The sequence below is a fragment of the Pararge aegeria genome, chromosome 17 (assembly GCF_905163445.1).
Source record: "Pararge aegeria chromosome 17, ilParAegt1.1, whole genome shotgun sequence".
NCBI lineage: Eukaryota > Metazoa > Arthropoda > Insecta > Lepidoptera > Nymphalidae > Pararge > Pararge aegeria.
The window spans coordinates 16,457,746-16,473,477 of NC_053196.1; the positions used below are offsets into that span (position 1 = coordinate 16,457,746).

A 15,732-nucleotide genomic window follows, 5' to 3' on the forward strand; every position below is an offset into this window, starting at 1 on the left:
AAAATTATGAATTACATATTGAAAGGGAATGAGGAATATTACCTAACGTCTGATCATTGCCCTGGATTGGTGAGGAAAGTGGAGTGATGACTTGACCTAAGAGGTTTTTCTTTAATTATTAATTTAAATGCTATATATAGAATGATGTAATGTGCAGAGCGCTAGCAGCCAAAGCAACATAATGGAGTCTTTTGGAGGCGCGGACTCGTTCGCCGCGCTGCCCGTGGTGCAGCAGAGTGCACCGCCGCCGAGCGCGGCCGCGCAGCCGACGCGCGCCCCGCGGTGGCTCAGACGCCCTTCCGGGGCTAAGTTTGCTGTGAGTGTTTTTGTTACTCAATTCATTCAACCATCAGCAAAATGAATTTAATACAATATTGCCATTCTTATTAGCTTTATTTTATTTATCCTATTCGAATTACGCTTGTTAAAAAGCAATGTCAATATCTTAAATGTTATTGTTAATTTCATGAGAGTACTGATTTTGCCCATATTAAAAAGTATCCATATTTATTTTATTATTAACTGGATAGGAACAAACGCTGTGCGAACAAACTTACGAACTTTTGCATTTCTAATTTTAGTATTGATTTAGTGCATAATTATATAAACTTTTATTAAATTGTTCGCAGTTCGGTGGAAAACTAGTGACGTTTGAAAGATGTCCGCAAGAAGAAGGTCCCCAAAAACTGGTCTACATCAGTCAGGTATGTGAAATCAAAGTTTTTACACATTCCCTGGCTGGCTGGTGATAGCCTAGTGGGTAAAGGGGGGGGGTTTTGTGTTCGACAGAGAAAAACTTCGTGGGAAACCGGCATGCCTGAGAGTTATTAATAATGTTCTCAAAGGTGCAGGACCCAGGACTGCAGTGGCCCATAATGGGTTAGCGATGTAATGATTACAGAAGTTACCAAAGTTCGACAAAGGTCTTCCAATATTATGCCAAAACCCTTCAGAGCAGATGTTTTGGGTTATTAATTGTATATGATTGTAAGTCTAGCAATCTGCACTGGGCCAGCGTGGTGGACTAGAGCCTTAACCACTTCTCATGGTGGGAGGCCAGTACCCTGCAGTGGGCCGGTGATGGGTCGGTACGATGATGGTGATGATTGCAGGTAGTGAGCGAACCGGAGATCGTAGAGAAGGCTTGCGAAATGGACGCCGTGATCGCGCTCACACTGAGCCAGGAGCCCGGCGCCGCTGAAAAATTAGCAGAGTGAGCATATTTCATCCTACTAATACTATTCATCTGAAAGTGTGTTTGTTCGTTTGTCCTTCGTTTACGCCGTAAATGAGAAAACAAGCAAAAGGGTTTTTTGCTTTCTTTTTTGTAAAAAAAAATATAAAAACCAGGAATTTGTAAAAAACCTTATAAAAGCGGACTAAGAACGCGGGCAACAGCTAGTTATTATTTAAGTTGATCAAACATTTATTTTTCCTGTCAGAGTTTTTGAGGGATCTTTATACTGCTTTTTTGTTGTGTTTTGTCATTCATCAATAGCCTATAATAGTCTACTACTGGGTTAAGGCCACTTCCAAGACGTTTGCCCTTATGGGCATGGCGATGCGTGAGCGTGGTGATTATTCACCACGCTCGGCAGACGGGCTGGTGATCGCAGTCAATCGTAGTAGTAGCGCAGAGAACGCTGGTGCCTTTATACTGTTACATTCCCGTAGTCGCCTCGTACGACACCTGTGAATCGAGAACGGGTGACAACTGTATTCTGAACTGCCGTCACCACACGCCAATATTTCTTTGTTCCCGTTTTGTGGTAAAGTTGTAGTATCAACTTCGTACAATTCTAGAGATTATTTTGAAAACTTTCGATGAGTGTTAAGGATTGGAGAAATAAATACTTCTTGAGAGTTTTCGAATGAGAAAACTTCCTGTACTTCTTTTCTTCTTCCTTTTTTTTTGACAGTACTCACATCGCCATCTAGCCCTAAAGTAAGCGTGGCATGTGTTATAAGTACAAGTAGTAAGTAAAAGAAACACCTAGACCCTGAAAAGCATTCATGTTCATCACACAAACATTTTCCAGTTGTGGGAATCGAACCAACGGCCTTGGCCTCAGAAAGAGAGAAAGAAAATCGGCTGTCATAGTTATTTGTGTTTTTGTAGTACTATAAGGATTTACCTTTTTTTTTTGGCTGAATCTATAATATTATCCTCGTTGCAGATACTGCCGAGAGAAAGGCGACGCGGCGACGGATCAGCACGAGCGCTACACGTGGTTCTTCCTGCGGGCGAACTTCATGTCTTCTTTCAGGAGCGAAGTTCTTAATCTTCTTGGTGAGTGCTTCTCTACTATATTCTGTTATAGATTCATGTGAAATAAGGTCTGTCTCTATAAACTTTCTCCCATCTGTCATAGCAGTATTTATGTTTTTAAATCTCGCGTGAATTGTTTAATAAATAATAATAAATAAATAATTTTGTTAAGTTTTGTTTGTTAAGGGATATTAATTTTTTTTATAAATAGACCATAACATTCGGATAAATTAATAGTGTGCGAAACACATATTTCATGGGAAGTTAGTATTCCGGTAAGAAAATAAATACTTTTTTAATTTATAAGATTATAAGATGCAAACAATTTGGTTAAATTTCATCAAGATCGCAGCAATGGTTTAGTGGCTAACGAACAAACAAACAGACATACTTCCGCATTACTAATTTTAGTATAGACAGTAGTTTGGATGGTCCTGATGGATTTTCTCGTAAATCATGGGTTTTATTTTAGGTTTTAAACAAGACGAGATCCCTTCAAAGTTCAAGAGTCAGGTCGGCGCAGAGGCTCGTGCCCCCGACATCGCCGCGCTTAGCAGAGTGAGTGATAATACCTATTAATAAGAGTCGTTCAGGAGAGTGTACTATGTTGTCCAGAGGTCAAGTTTCCTTTTTAATTTGGAGTCCTTTGGTTTGTACGATTGCGTTTCTGTTTATTATTTCTGTTCTTTGAATTTTATGTTTTCAAAAGCAATTATTTAATGCACTCGGTTTTTCTGGGTTTTTAATTTTTAAACTTCAATCGAAACTCCTTGTTTAAATTAAATCCATTTCAATCTCACAAGATAACATTCTTTGTCTTAATAAATCTTTATTAAAACATAACAAAAATTTAGTAATTCTTCAAAATAATATTCCTGATTTCCACCCAACAAAACTAATCACTTAAACAAGTGTTGTGGTTACTAATTGAACAATGGATTAATTTTCATCTACACTCTTTTAACTTATCCTCATTATGCTTTTTTGTAACTTATCTTATAATGGCAACAAACTTTTCATTACTTTCAAACGATGGCGATAAAATAAATAACAACCAACGAAATAAAAATTGATTTTCTTAACTAACTGTGTATTTTACAATATGATACCTTTACACTAAAGAGTAACAAAACGATTGTTAACATTATAACGCAGGTAAGATAAAATTGGCTTAACGTAAGTAACATAAATCAAGAAAAATCAGCTAGATCTCGAAATCACCCACACATGCCCAAAGAATCCTTCAAAATTTGTAATAACTTCAAAATGTGTACTGAATGTGAGCACTAATTGGCTGTAATATTTCCGCTCACTAACTACACAGGGCGAAAGTACGGAGACTGAAGCCGAGCTATCAACTGACACAAGCACTGATCTGTCGGTAAGTTGATATACGACCGAAATATGATGTTACTTACCGCTATACTATTATTGCAAGCTGTGGTAGTCTTTAATAAGTCGGTTTTACAGCATGCTAAACGCTTACCATTTGTACAATTGTATGTTTATTCTTTACTTCTGTGAACCTGTTGGTGCCTACAGTAAATAAATAAATTGTGATGTTCCTGAAGGTCTAGCACAGGTAGGAGACTAAAATTATATCCCCCGATTATATACCCTGACGAGGGATATAATTATCGTGAGCAAATGTTAAAGCACGGGAACATAACATAGGAGATGTTAACATCCGTTTATTAACACAAATTATTTGGATTTATTTTCACTTGTGTGCCAATGCTCTGAGAGTCGATAAAGGTGTGGGAGAAGATAATTTTTATCTTTTCCCCAAGGAGATAATTGTCTTCTGCCCATGCTAGCCGTGCTGAGGGAATAACAACAAACAATTCGGAGGCAAAGAAATATGATGCGGACACAGTCATATTGCGAATGCCGTTTATTACCTTTTTATCTAACAGCCTCGGTAGATAAGGACAGCACTACTGAATGCAGTCTGCCAACCGAAGAGTTTAGATTAGATTGATTATTAATATCGGATTATAGTTTGCATGCGTTACGTATGTTAGTCTGCTTTTATTGTAAGTCGTTACTCCCCATGGTGGAAGGATATTAATCGGTCATCGATTCTCGAAGATTCTAAAGAAAGATTTCTTAGTTTCAAAAATAATAAATAAGGGTCTAGTTACTTTAGTTTTTGTTCAAATATATCATCACTTAAACCGAACTGTTTATTTTAGAACAAAACTTTGATTTGCATATTGTTTTCTAGAAAATCATATTTCGTCTCTGACTTATGTCTCACGTTTTGCATTCCGCCCGTAAATGTGAAAAAATCAATTTCAGTTTCGAGAAAACTGCTTTTTTTGAAATGTCGAGAGTAGAGCACAACCTCAACGCTTCGCTTATGAGGCGTGCAATAAAGCATGCTTTAGCCGCGTTCACGCATGCCAAAGAGTTACCTACTAGTATACTTTTTAGGAGCATTTTTCGTGTTTTAATTGCGTTTCATCACTTGAATACTTCCACAGGATGCACAGACGTTGATCGAAAGAAAGCTAGCAAGTGTAGATCTAGAACCAACCGTCGCGAATGTTGTTATTCCTAATGGAGAAGGTAAGAATACTTGTTTGAAATATAGTAAAATAACACTTATTCATCCGGAAATGTGTCATGAAATAAAGCTTCTTATACTGCCTATTCTATCCTCACCACCATCTTTCAATCAACTGGTAATCGAAAGTTATCTTGCGTATCCAGATTGGGTAGCTTTATCATTAAACTATTTACCCTATTGTGCGCATTAGGAGTGCCCGAAGCTTGGACTGCGTGTACTTTTCGCAAGTACAGTTCCTCTATTTCCTTCACAAATAACAGTAAATAGCATAACATTTCTTCTGAAGAAGTCTGGAATTTGTCTGAGCCACCAATCTGGAATGAAGCAATGTTTCCATAGTATTCAGTATGTTTAAGAGTTGTATTAATTTCCGCCACATCTGCGACGCTTTTAATATAAATTATATGTTTAGATACAACCAGTATGATATGTCGCGCTCTCGTTTGCGGAAACCTCGAGGAAGCTGTGGAACTCTGCTTGGAGGCGAAGAGAATTGCCGACGCGCTCATCATTGCTTCCTTAGGTAATATCTACTCAACCACACTCGACTTATAGATACGAGAATATATGATTATATGTAGATTAAGCAAACAAAAGTCAAATATTTAATGTGCACGAAAAGAACAACATATATCTTAAAAGTTCAGCATCCCAAACCCCGGTTTCGGTAAGTCTAATAAATTACCAAAGTACGGAGGTGGTCATTTTTAATGGGTTGCTGCATTACTATTTGTTAGATACAGGTTTGACAAGACCCCTGAAATCTTTATTTTGGAACCTATTTGACAGTTTTTTTTACATAATATAAAAAACAAAAAAGTATCGCGTGAATACTAAATACAATAATCAGCCTTTAAACGAAGTGCAATATCTGCTTTTATGTGTCCAGGCAGTCAAGAGCTACTCTACAAAGTACAGAAGTACCACCTCAACAAGACTGCTTCTGATCCGGTATCGCTGGTCTCCGGGAGTCTGCTGAGGTCGAAATGGGACACGCTGATCCAGGCGGCCTCTCCGAACAGTTGGCGGGAAACGCTAGCCGCGTTAGTCACGCATTGCGAGGAAGAAAGCCTTGCACATTATTGCGGTAAGAGGATCCTCCTGAAATCTATTTGTATTATTTTTAGCGTAAATACATTATGCAAAAATAAATCATCGAAATGTTTCAAGCTTTAGCAATATTGCGTTCCGGTGGCAAATTACAGTTATCAGTGAATGCATATCTGAATACACTTTAATGTACACCACAAAAAGTATAGAAAAAAGAACAACAATCACAACACAGTGTATACAATATCGCTTCATAGCGATTTCTCCCAGTCAAACAATCTTACATAAAAGGCGTAACCTGTTTTTATGTAAGATATGTGCTGAGATTGACGAAAGTTGTTTTTATTAATTCGGTCAGCCATTTTTGGTTGCTATCCAATTTTTGGATCGTTCAAATTATATCCTCTCACAAGGGATAAAGTCAAAGTGTCTCCCGCCGAAACGCGGCAACATAGAATAGGAGAAGTTAACCCCTGTTTATTTTTCCATGTACATTTTTTTTGATACATTTCCGCACGTGCGCCAATGTTCTGAGAGTCAATAAAGCTGCAGGAGAAGATATTATTTTGGGAGAAGTTTTATCTACGTTCTGCTAAGATGTGGAACGCTCTATTCTGCGACGTATAACTTAAGTGCCTGCACTGCAAGAGTAAATAGGCATTTTCTAGGCAAGTGTGCTCCAACCGAGACCTAATCATTGTTCTCTAACAGGCATGATCAGTGGCGTGCATAGCCCTTGGACCCAGGGTATGCACAAGGTGTTTAGCACAACATTTTAGTAACAAAATTTTATTGGTCCTATCTGAAGGCTCTGTATGACCCTGAGGATAGGGTATGCACTGCTTATTTGCATATATGCAATGCACGCCACTGGGCATGATTGTCTAAAAGTGCTGGCCTATCGTTGATAGTAAAAAGATCTCCGGGGAGAATAAAGTTTCCTATCCATGCCAGCCATGCAGCAGTGGACTGTTAATTGAGGAGTCTTTTTCGCATATTAAATTCTGTATCGTCAAAGTAAAATGGATCTAATGACACTAGCTTTAAAATCGCAAACGGTAAAAAGTTCGAGGTAAAGAATTGTAGGCAAATTTGAGCTTTAATTAAATAAATATACTACGACAATACACAATCGCCATCTAGCCCCAAAGTAAGCGTAGCTTGTGTTATGGGTACAAAGATAGCTGATGAATATGATACACATAAAAACTTATAATATACAGATAAACACCCAGACACTGAAAAACAATCGTGTTCATCACACAAACATTTCCAGTTGTGGGAATCGAACCCACAGCCTACGACTCAGAAAGCAGGGTCGCTGCCCACTGCGCCACTCGGCCGTCAAATTCAATCGTTATAAGATCGACTTTACTCTGACGTTCAATTCTATGCTTAATAACGATTTCTCTTTTGCAGCGTGCAAATTTTGTACTAATGCTACAGTTTATAGGTGATTGTTGTTCGCGTTTGTTTTGTTTTTAAAGTATATTTTAAGTTTTTATTCTTCTTATAAATAATCGGGTGTATTTTGTTTGGATGTGCCCCTAAATATTTTAAATTTGCTAAAACTTCTACATTAAATATTCGATTGGAATGAATTAAAATGTATTTTAATAATTAAAACTATTTATTTTAAAAATAATTAATACTGGGATAATGCTTAGTCTATTCCACTTTTGTTTCTACTGAAGATCTAACAAAATTTTAGAACACAAAAGCTGCTATTGCGACTTAACTATGATAGTTAGATATATGGCTTCGCTGACTTTTTTCTAGGTAATCATGGGTACTTACTTCAATTATGGAGTACATAATTTTCGTATAACATCAAAAGCTTTCTTAGCGTACGCCTAGTAATGCCCCAATTTTATTAGCAAAATTTTGCTACTTTAGGTTACGTTGTTGCAATTTCTTAGGGATCTCCAATTTTTTTGAAAATAAATCGTAGTCTAAGTAACTTTGCGATGGTTTACGCTTCTTTTGGCGAAGAAATGGTTAAAATCGGTCCCGTGGGTACGAGCGAGATAATCTTTCGTCTTGATAATATTAGTATAGAAGGTATATGAGTGTACCGAGACGCCGGCGCCCGCAGAGCTGCTGGGCGGGCGGCTGTCGCAGGAGGCGGAGGCGGCGCTGCGCGAGGCGGGCGCGCTGTGCTACGCGTGCGCGGCGCGCGGGGACGCGCTGGCGGCGCGGGCGCGGCGGCGCGCGGCGCGGGACGTGGGCGCGCTGGCGCGGGCCGCCGAGCTGGCGCTGCTGGCCCGCGCCGCCGCCGCCGCGCGCGCGCGCCCCGTGCAGGTGACCCATCTTGTTGACAGATCCTCTAAATTTCTCACCCCCGGCAACTTAGAATTCATTAATAGACAACGTTAAGGAGTGCAACATTTGATTTGAATTCAAACATATGTCTGCATCGGATATTATAAAGAATTTTAAGATGTTAAAATTAAAAAAAAACAGGTAATTTATGGGATATGTCTGTAACAGTGGTGTCTAATATCATAGACACAATTGCCCCTTACTTATTCATAATTTTTCAAAAATTAAATATAACAAGGATAACTTATTAACGTATTTAAATCGGGTAATTAAATAGCTAAAGCAGATGTTTGAAAAAAATATACTTAATCGACTATCGAATCATTCCTTCTTCATCCAGAACAATATGGCTTAACCAAAGATCGTAGCACAACGGACGCGGGTGCTAAACTTATAAAATATGTTTATGATACGTGAAAAGTTCGCAGAATGCCATTAGTGTTTTTTGTGATCCAAGGCATTCGATTGCGTTGAACATAAAACCTTAGTACTTAAACTAAGCCAATACGACATCAAAATGGTTGTACTTAATTTTATTGCCCCTTATCTTAGTGATAGAACACAAAGGGTGTGCATAAAATACATAAAGACTCAGGGTACATCAACTTTAATGGGTGTCCCAAAGGGCTCAATTTTGGGTCTTTCTATTTTTGGTGTATATAAATGATTTCCCTCAACATGTCAGTAACACTTGCGACATTGTACTGTTTACATCTTTAATTTTTAAGACTGTCACAAGTAAAGATGGTTATAAAGCTATGTCGCATGTATTTCACGGATTAACTGTTAAAAAAGGATTAACTAATTTACTTAGTTCTATTCATTTTCGAGGATTCAAACTCATGTCATTTAGCCAATTTGGCGTTAACGACTTTATATCTATCTCATAATGACGAAATATGATATTAGTAAGGATCAAGCTGAAAGTTGAAATGCTGAAGCAGTGATAACCCAGGGGGTAGGAGCTCGACCTCACTTTTGGGTGGCTGACTTAGATTTCCAGCACGCACCTCCAACTCTATAAGTTATGTGCGTTTCATTTAACTAAAATATCACTTGTTTGTGGTATATCGACCTGCTGGCGGCGTATTTATTCACCTACCCGCTTAATTTTGTTTAACATAAGAGGATTGTGCAATGTCCATCCAAACTCAGTGGAGTGAGGACATCAAGTCATGTATGTATACTTATGATTGCAAGAAATGAAATAAAAAGTAAAATAAACGGTGGAGAGTTCTACATAATGCTCTCGAAGCTGTGTGGAGCTGTGTGCGGGGGGTCGGTGCGGGTGGAGTGACGCGGCTGTGCGCAGGCGGGCGGGGCGCTGGAGGCGCTGCTGGGCGAGTACGGCGCGCGGCTGGCGGCGCAGGGCTGCCTGCGGAGCGCGCTGGCGGCGCTGCACGGCGCCGGCACGGAGCTCGGCCAGCGGCTCGAGGTGGCGCTGGGCATGCGGCCGCGGCACTCGGCGCAGGTAAATTCCAAATTCAAATTTTCTTTGTTCATAGGCCTGTCGCAGGCACTTAATAAGCGTGGAATGAATGAATGAATGATTGAATTTATTGCACACCGCAAAAGTAAATAACATATTTTTCACTTTTAAGACGGAAGGTCGTGAAATTTTTGTTAGTTAACAATTGTTTAATTTATTGAAAAATTAACTTGAAGTAATATATTCAGCGTTAAATTAAAATTATAAATAATGGAGAAAGAGAGGAGTTGGGAGTTTTTTATTGTAAATTTCCACCTCTTTCAGAATCTTTTTTGAAATTTCTTAAATATAATAGTTTATAAATTATTGGCAAAAAAAGAACTGCCATTTTTTTTCCGTCTTCAATTGTTTATAACCTTTGGACATTTTTATGTGCTAATACACGCTTCTGGCACATTTTTCTAGGCGCCATTCCGCATCCAATGAGCTATCACACATTATTTTGAGAGCAGTATCTCTATTTTGTACCATTTTCAACTTGTCGACTAGACTATTAGGCTATAAAGTTAAAGCAATTCACACCCAAGCTTTTTTATAGATTAAGTAATCCATAACTTAATAAGAGTGGTCTATGGTAGGGCTTCACTTCATCATTTCATCTACTCCCATCCTTTAAATCATTTAAAGCTATTGCGGCAATCGAATCAGGAAATTCCGCAACGAAAATAAAACCTAACAACCCCCCATATTATTTGAAAGTTGATAATATTTCCATTGCACTATTATAACGAAATTAGTCTTTTTTTATGTATCTATAATAAAAATAGATATTTAAGTCCATACCTATTGTTTCTTCTACCTAGTACGCCGTCATTATTGTCACTTCAAACGTTCAAATACACGATAAAACATTTTTTTTTATGTATATAGACGAACGCTTGTCTGCTATCACATCTGATGGCAAGTGATACGGGCTAAGGTGGAGCACCCTTGGCTAGAAGATGCCTATTCTCTTGATGTGAAGGCACTCATACTGTAGGTACTGGGGAAAATGGAAGATGGAAGGGCATTGCAGATCCTAGCGGTGCGAATCAGAAACGAAGATGCAAAGCGCCTCGTCCATGGTATATCAACCACGTAGGGATGCAGATCCTTACGGAGCCTCACGGTTCGATATTCGATGGTTTAAATCCTCTCTAACATAATCTGCAACAGTTAGCCTGTTGCCCTCATTAAACACCTATGTTCCATTATATTATTCAAAAGGATGAAATGTTGTACAGAATTTCATTGTAACACTCCCGACCGAACCGAGCCGAGGCCTCGCAGGTGGTACCCTCGGGTCGACGTCTCCCACTTCCCCCCTGATGTCGTCGAGCCCTGGGGCTCTTCTCATGGCGAGCTTTCGCGCTCGCCCCACTCCCCCGGTGACGCCGTAGCAACCCCTCCCCCGGTGACGCCGTAGCAACCCCTCAGGTGGTTATCGGCAAGGGTCCATTCGAAAATCGAAATTATAACACTCCTTTGTTTTTTTGTTCGATCACTTCTGCGCAAAGGGTTTCACACAGACAGCCAATGTCTTACTGCTCGATGCGTGGTATGTGTATGAAATATTATGGGAGTAGACTGCTGATCGTTAGGTATTAAAACACTCATGTGATAAACCCACACTCGTGTATTAATACCCATTATTATCTTATTACACAACAGTTGCATAAATAGGTATTTTACACTATTTAATGATCAAAAAAGAGGTTAGGCAGAATTCGTAGGAATGGGCGCATGGGCTGCCAGCGTGAGCGGATCTGCGAGGCTACTGAGGCTACTGGTCATACGTTTAGGTATAACTTGAATACCTACACGGTGCAGCAGTAATAATTGTATGACTCTAATCCATGGGAGTGAAGCTGATATGGCTGGAGTCAACCGCAGCAACCCGCTTGTTGTTGCAGCAACAGCCGCAACAAGCGCAGCACGCGGCCGCGCGGTCGCGCACCGTGAGCGGCCAGTCGCAGCGCGGACACTTCCCGGCGCACAACGACGTCGCCAACGCGTACAATGCTGGTAATGCCAAATTACAAAAATGCGAGGATTCTGGTTTATTTTACTGTTTTTGCGGTATAACTTACTTTAAAAATAGATTATATTCTATTTTGTGTAAGACTAAGTTGTAAAGCATGTTGTCGTGCTACGGTTTTCGGTCTGTAAATGACAATTATGTTTCTTACGCCTGCTGCTTAGGTCATCACGTCGTCACTCGGAGTGTATCGATCAATCCACTCACCTGTACCTTGAAACACGAATCTCTCAAGAAAATTGAATAAGAACATTATTCTGTGACACGAACACACGTAGCGCATTACAATCCGATCCGAGTTGGCGGAGAATCTGAAAAATAAATACAACCGTTTTATTAAGCAGAAGGTCTTTGTTTGCACCTGCTTTGATCTACCTTTTGAATAGGTAGATTTTTTTTAAATAAAACAACTTTACCTTCATGGTAATAAAGTCCAAAATTGTTGAAATTGCACAAGAAGTTACCCCTCTTAATAATGAATCGACTTAAATTTAAAGCTCTATACATATCAAAATTTGCTTTTATAAGGCTTTTTTTTGTTTGGGGAAAACGGTTCGGTCTTGCGTATAATTTTAACACAATCGGCTCGATTAGCATGAGGATGTTTTATATCACAAAAGCTGTTGTCCGGATAAGTTGTATGGTTAACGACCAAGATGCTGTCCAGATATTTAATTAACACTTGTTCACCCAGCTCCAGCACCGGAAGTAGCCAGTTGGGCCGCCAGCGCCGCGCCGCCGCGGCCTTCCAGCGCCACTCCTCAGCCCGGTAAGATACCCATCATCAGCATAGCCTATAGCACTCCACTGCTGGACTCGAGGCCTCTCATAATCACCGCGCTAGGCACACGGGTAGAGGGTACGGGTCTAGACTACGAAATATTTATTTTCGTTCATCAGAGACCTACGTATGATATCATTATATCGGGTAGTCGCCTCTTACGCTCCCCGCAGGAAGACAAAGGGTGGTGACGACTGTGTTCTGATCTGCCGTCACCACACGTATAAACGCAACACGCAAAGTATTTTTTTTTTTTAATAAATTAAAAAAATCATATAATCATATGAAAATAAGGCTTAATTTGCTATAGTCCGCGAAAAGCAGAAGAATCTGTATGGTGTAATTTATAGATTCTTCAATCCTTATACTCCACTTAAAAAAAATACTACGACAATACACGCATCGGCATCTAGCCCCAAAATAAGCGTAGCTTGTGTTATGGGTACTAAGAAGACTGATGAATATTTTTATGTATAATATACATAAATACTTATAATATAAGTACATATAAACACCCAGACACTGTAAAACGTTCATTTTCATCACAAAAACATCTTCCAGTTGTGGAAATCGAACCCACATCACAATATTAGTATAAAAGTATAGATATAGATAAATATTTTTATATCTATTGTGCCTACATTACATTATTCTTACAGTACGATGATAAGTTAACGTGAGAATCAAGAAACGACGCAGTTTCAAACATAATATCTTGTGGGCGGCGGGTAGTAACTAGCCGAAGCCGAAATTTTGCACCAAGGCTATTTATAGAATAAAGAAATGGCGACTGGGCAGACGCCATGGCAACCTCTATTGAGCCAGTAAGACTATTGATTTGCGCAGTAGCACAAAATCTTAAGTTGCGCGCTACCCTCTGACGCGAGAACACGGCTTCGAATTTGCTCCGCGAGAAAGTATACTAAAATAAATTGGAAACTCAATACAAATTAATTTCGCGAGGTGAAGTGTGTTGGGCTAAGCATTCGACCTTCTAGTCCCAACTTGAGATCTTAAGATCATACCGAAACACCCAGAGTTATTTGAAACCCGAACGCCATTGATACTGGCAACAAGTGGAAGTTTCCGTCATCGATCGATTTCTGGCCACCATTTTGGAAAACCAAAATAACTGATATTTCCGAAAGGGTTGGTCCGCCATTGTTATTTCGGATGAGTTTTTGGGAAAGATCTGTTCGACCAACCCGCAGTATGGCGTACATAATATGCGCCGACAGGCCGAGCACCCCAACCCTGCTGAGTATGGGTTTAGTCTTGCCGTGGGATGTGGTGACCGGCGCCGAGCTCGAGAGACGCGGCCTGGTGGCCCGCTCGCGCGGCGCGGTGGTACCGCGCGTGACCCGCTCGCGCAGCGCGGAGGCTCCGCGCGCGACCATTAGTCGCGAAGCCGCGATCCTACGCGACAAGGCTCGGCTGCTAGCAACTCCGTCCTCTACTAGTTCGTTTATTTTAAAGTTTACAAACCCACACTCACACAGTTTTCCTTATCGATTTCGGCCACGGTAGTCAATCCCCAGAGAGTTTTTTCAACTACGCGGAAGATATTACAATGCGCAAGTGTGTGCGGAACCACAGCTGCATACTCGTATTCCCTCACTCGCTTAGTCCGAGGGGACGGCAGATCCGACACGACCGGAGAGAGATCAGGCGCAGGACCGAAAGTAACGTTATCTCAGCGCCTGATCCCATTCCTGTCATGTCGAATCTGTCCGTCCCCTTACTGTATGCTCTATATTATCTTCTGGGAATCTAAACAATCTCTCTTGAGACTGACCACTGTGGCCCAGATTGGTCAGGGAAACAGCAGCCTAACCCATTTCCGGCTCACTTCAGGGCCCGGGTCTCCTCCCCAAATGAGAAGGGGTTAAGACCGTTGTCCATTAAGCTAGCCCAGTGCGGATTAGTGGACTCCGCACACCCTTGAGAACATGAAGAACTCACTCTCATTTCATTTAATTCTCATTTCAGGAAGCAAATCTGGCCGATCGAAATACAAAGTGGACCCATCAGTACAATCGGTGCCTCAATACAACCAATACGGTTTTAACAACCCCATACAATCGCAACCTACCTACGGCTACAACAGTCCCCTGCCTGACCAGTACAGCCAGTCTAGCGTGCCTAATAACAACTTCGCTCCGATCAACCCCATTAACCCGTTAAATCAAGTTAATCAAGTAAATCCAATCAACCCGTTGAATCAAATGAACTCGTTAAATCAAATGAGTCCGTTAAATCAAATGAATCCGTTAAATCAAATGAACCCGTTAAATACGATGAGCCCGATAAATCCGGCATCGTTTCAACCGATAAACCCGACAAATCCAATGAATCCTTCGGCGGTTAACGGCGGGTACTATAGCAACCAGCCCGTCGAGCCAACGGTTGCGGCGTTGCCTTCCAAGCCGGTGCCGCCGGGTTGGAACGATCCGCCGATGATGACTTCTAAAAATAAGGTGAGCTAACATTTTTCGCTTAGATCAATATTATACTAGGTGTTCCCAAGCCAATGAATGCATATTTATTTTTATTTTTTTATTTATTTATATTGTATGGGCTCTTATATGTAGTACATTTTTAATCGAATTTTTTTAGGATGTCTTTTGGGATCCAAAGAAGGGCGAAACTGCTGAAAGATAAATAGTAGATTTAAATAAAACATAAAGTACATAATGCAATGTCTAATGTTTTGGGCGCCGAAATAAATCTCATTCGTAAATTTTAGAATGATTCTTTTATACATTTTATGATAAAATATTTATTTTCGTGGTGGTAAGCGATAAGGTAGTCTAAGATGGTAGCAGGCTAACCTGGTACTGTAATTGCAGTCCTCCCACCACATTATACCCCATAATGCAGACAGTATAATATAGGAGTATGGTATTTCCAAATTGTCCCTCTCTTTGCAATTACCCGTTTACCAGGGAGGTCGATAGAGGAGATTTTATGCCCGTTTTCACTAACGACAAACGAGACAATGCCTAAGTAAGTAATGCTTAATCAATGAAGATTCCAAGGCATACATTTACCTTTTAATAATCGATTTCCACTTTTCTATTGAACTTGACTATGATTCTTGCCACAAGGTGTGGTTTATTGTATATCATATTATTTATTTTTCGTTTAGATTTAAAATTATTAAAAAAAACCGTCAAGATGTCAGTTTACGAGTTCCTCAAACAGTACGCGCCGTCGAATCGGTGTCGATTAA

At 40.1% G+C, this 15,732-nt stretch overlaps 1 protein-coding gene across 1 annotated transcript in view; it reads left to right on the top strand.

The window, feature by feature from the left end:
• The window catches only part of LOC120631278 (protein transport protein Sec31A), a 31,676-nt gene that overhangs the window by 6,331 nt on the left and 9,613 nt on the right, over window positions 1-15,732 (top strand). Inside the window, exons 9-22 of the mRNA XM_039900762.1 lie at window positions 158-316; window positions 630-704; window positions 1,113-1,213; window positions 2,178-2,290; window positions 2,742-2,827; window positions 3,594-3,650; window positions 4,756-4,840; window positions 5,254-5,364; window positions 5,731-5,928; window positions 7,987-8,192; window positions 9,526-9,684; window positions 11,595-11,706; window positions 12,414-12,488; window positions 14,490-14,977. Of these exons, the coding sequence (XP_039756696.1) occupies window positions 158-316; window positions 630-704; window positions 1,113-1,213; window positions 2,178-2,290; window positions 2,742-2,827; window positions 3,594-3,650; window positions 4,756-4,840; window positions 5,254-5,364; window positions 5,731-5,928; window positions 7,987-8,192; window positions 9,526-9,684; window positions 11,595-11,706; window positions 12,414-12,488; window positions 14,490-14,977 (2,025 nt within the window). The remainder of the gene's footprint in view (window positions 1-157; window positions 317-629; window positions 705-1,112; window positions 1,214-2,177; window positions 2,291-2,741; window positions 2,828-3,593; window positions 3,651-4,755; window positions 4,841-5,253; window positions 5,365-5,730; window positions 5,929-7,986; window positions 8,193-9,525; window positions 9,685-11,594; window positions 11,707-12,413; window positions 12,489-14,489; window positions 14,978-15,732) is intronic.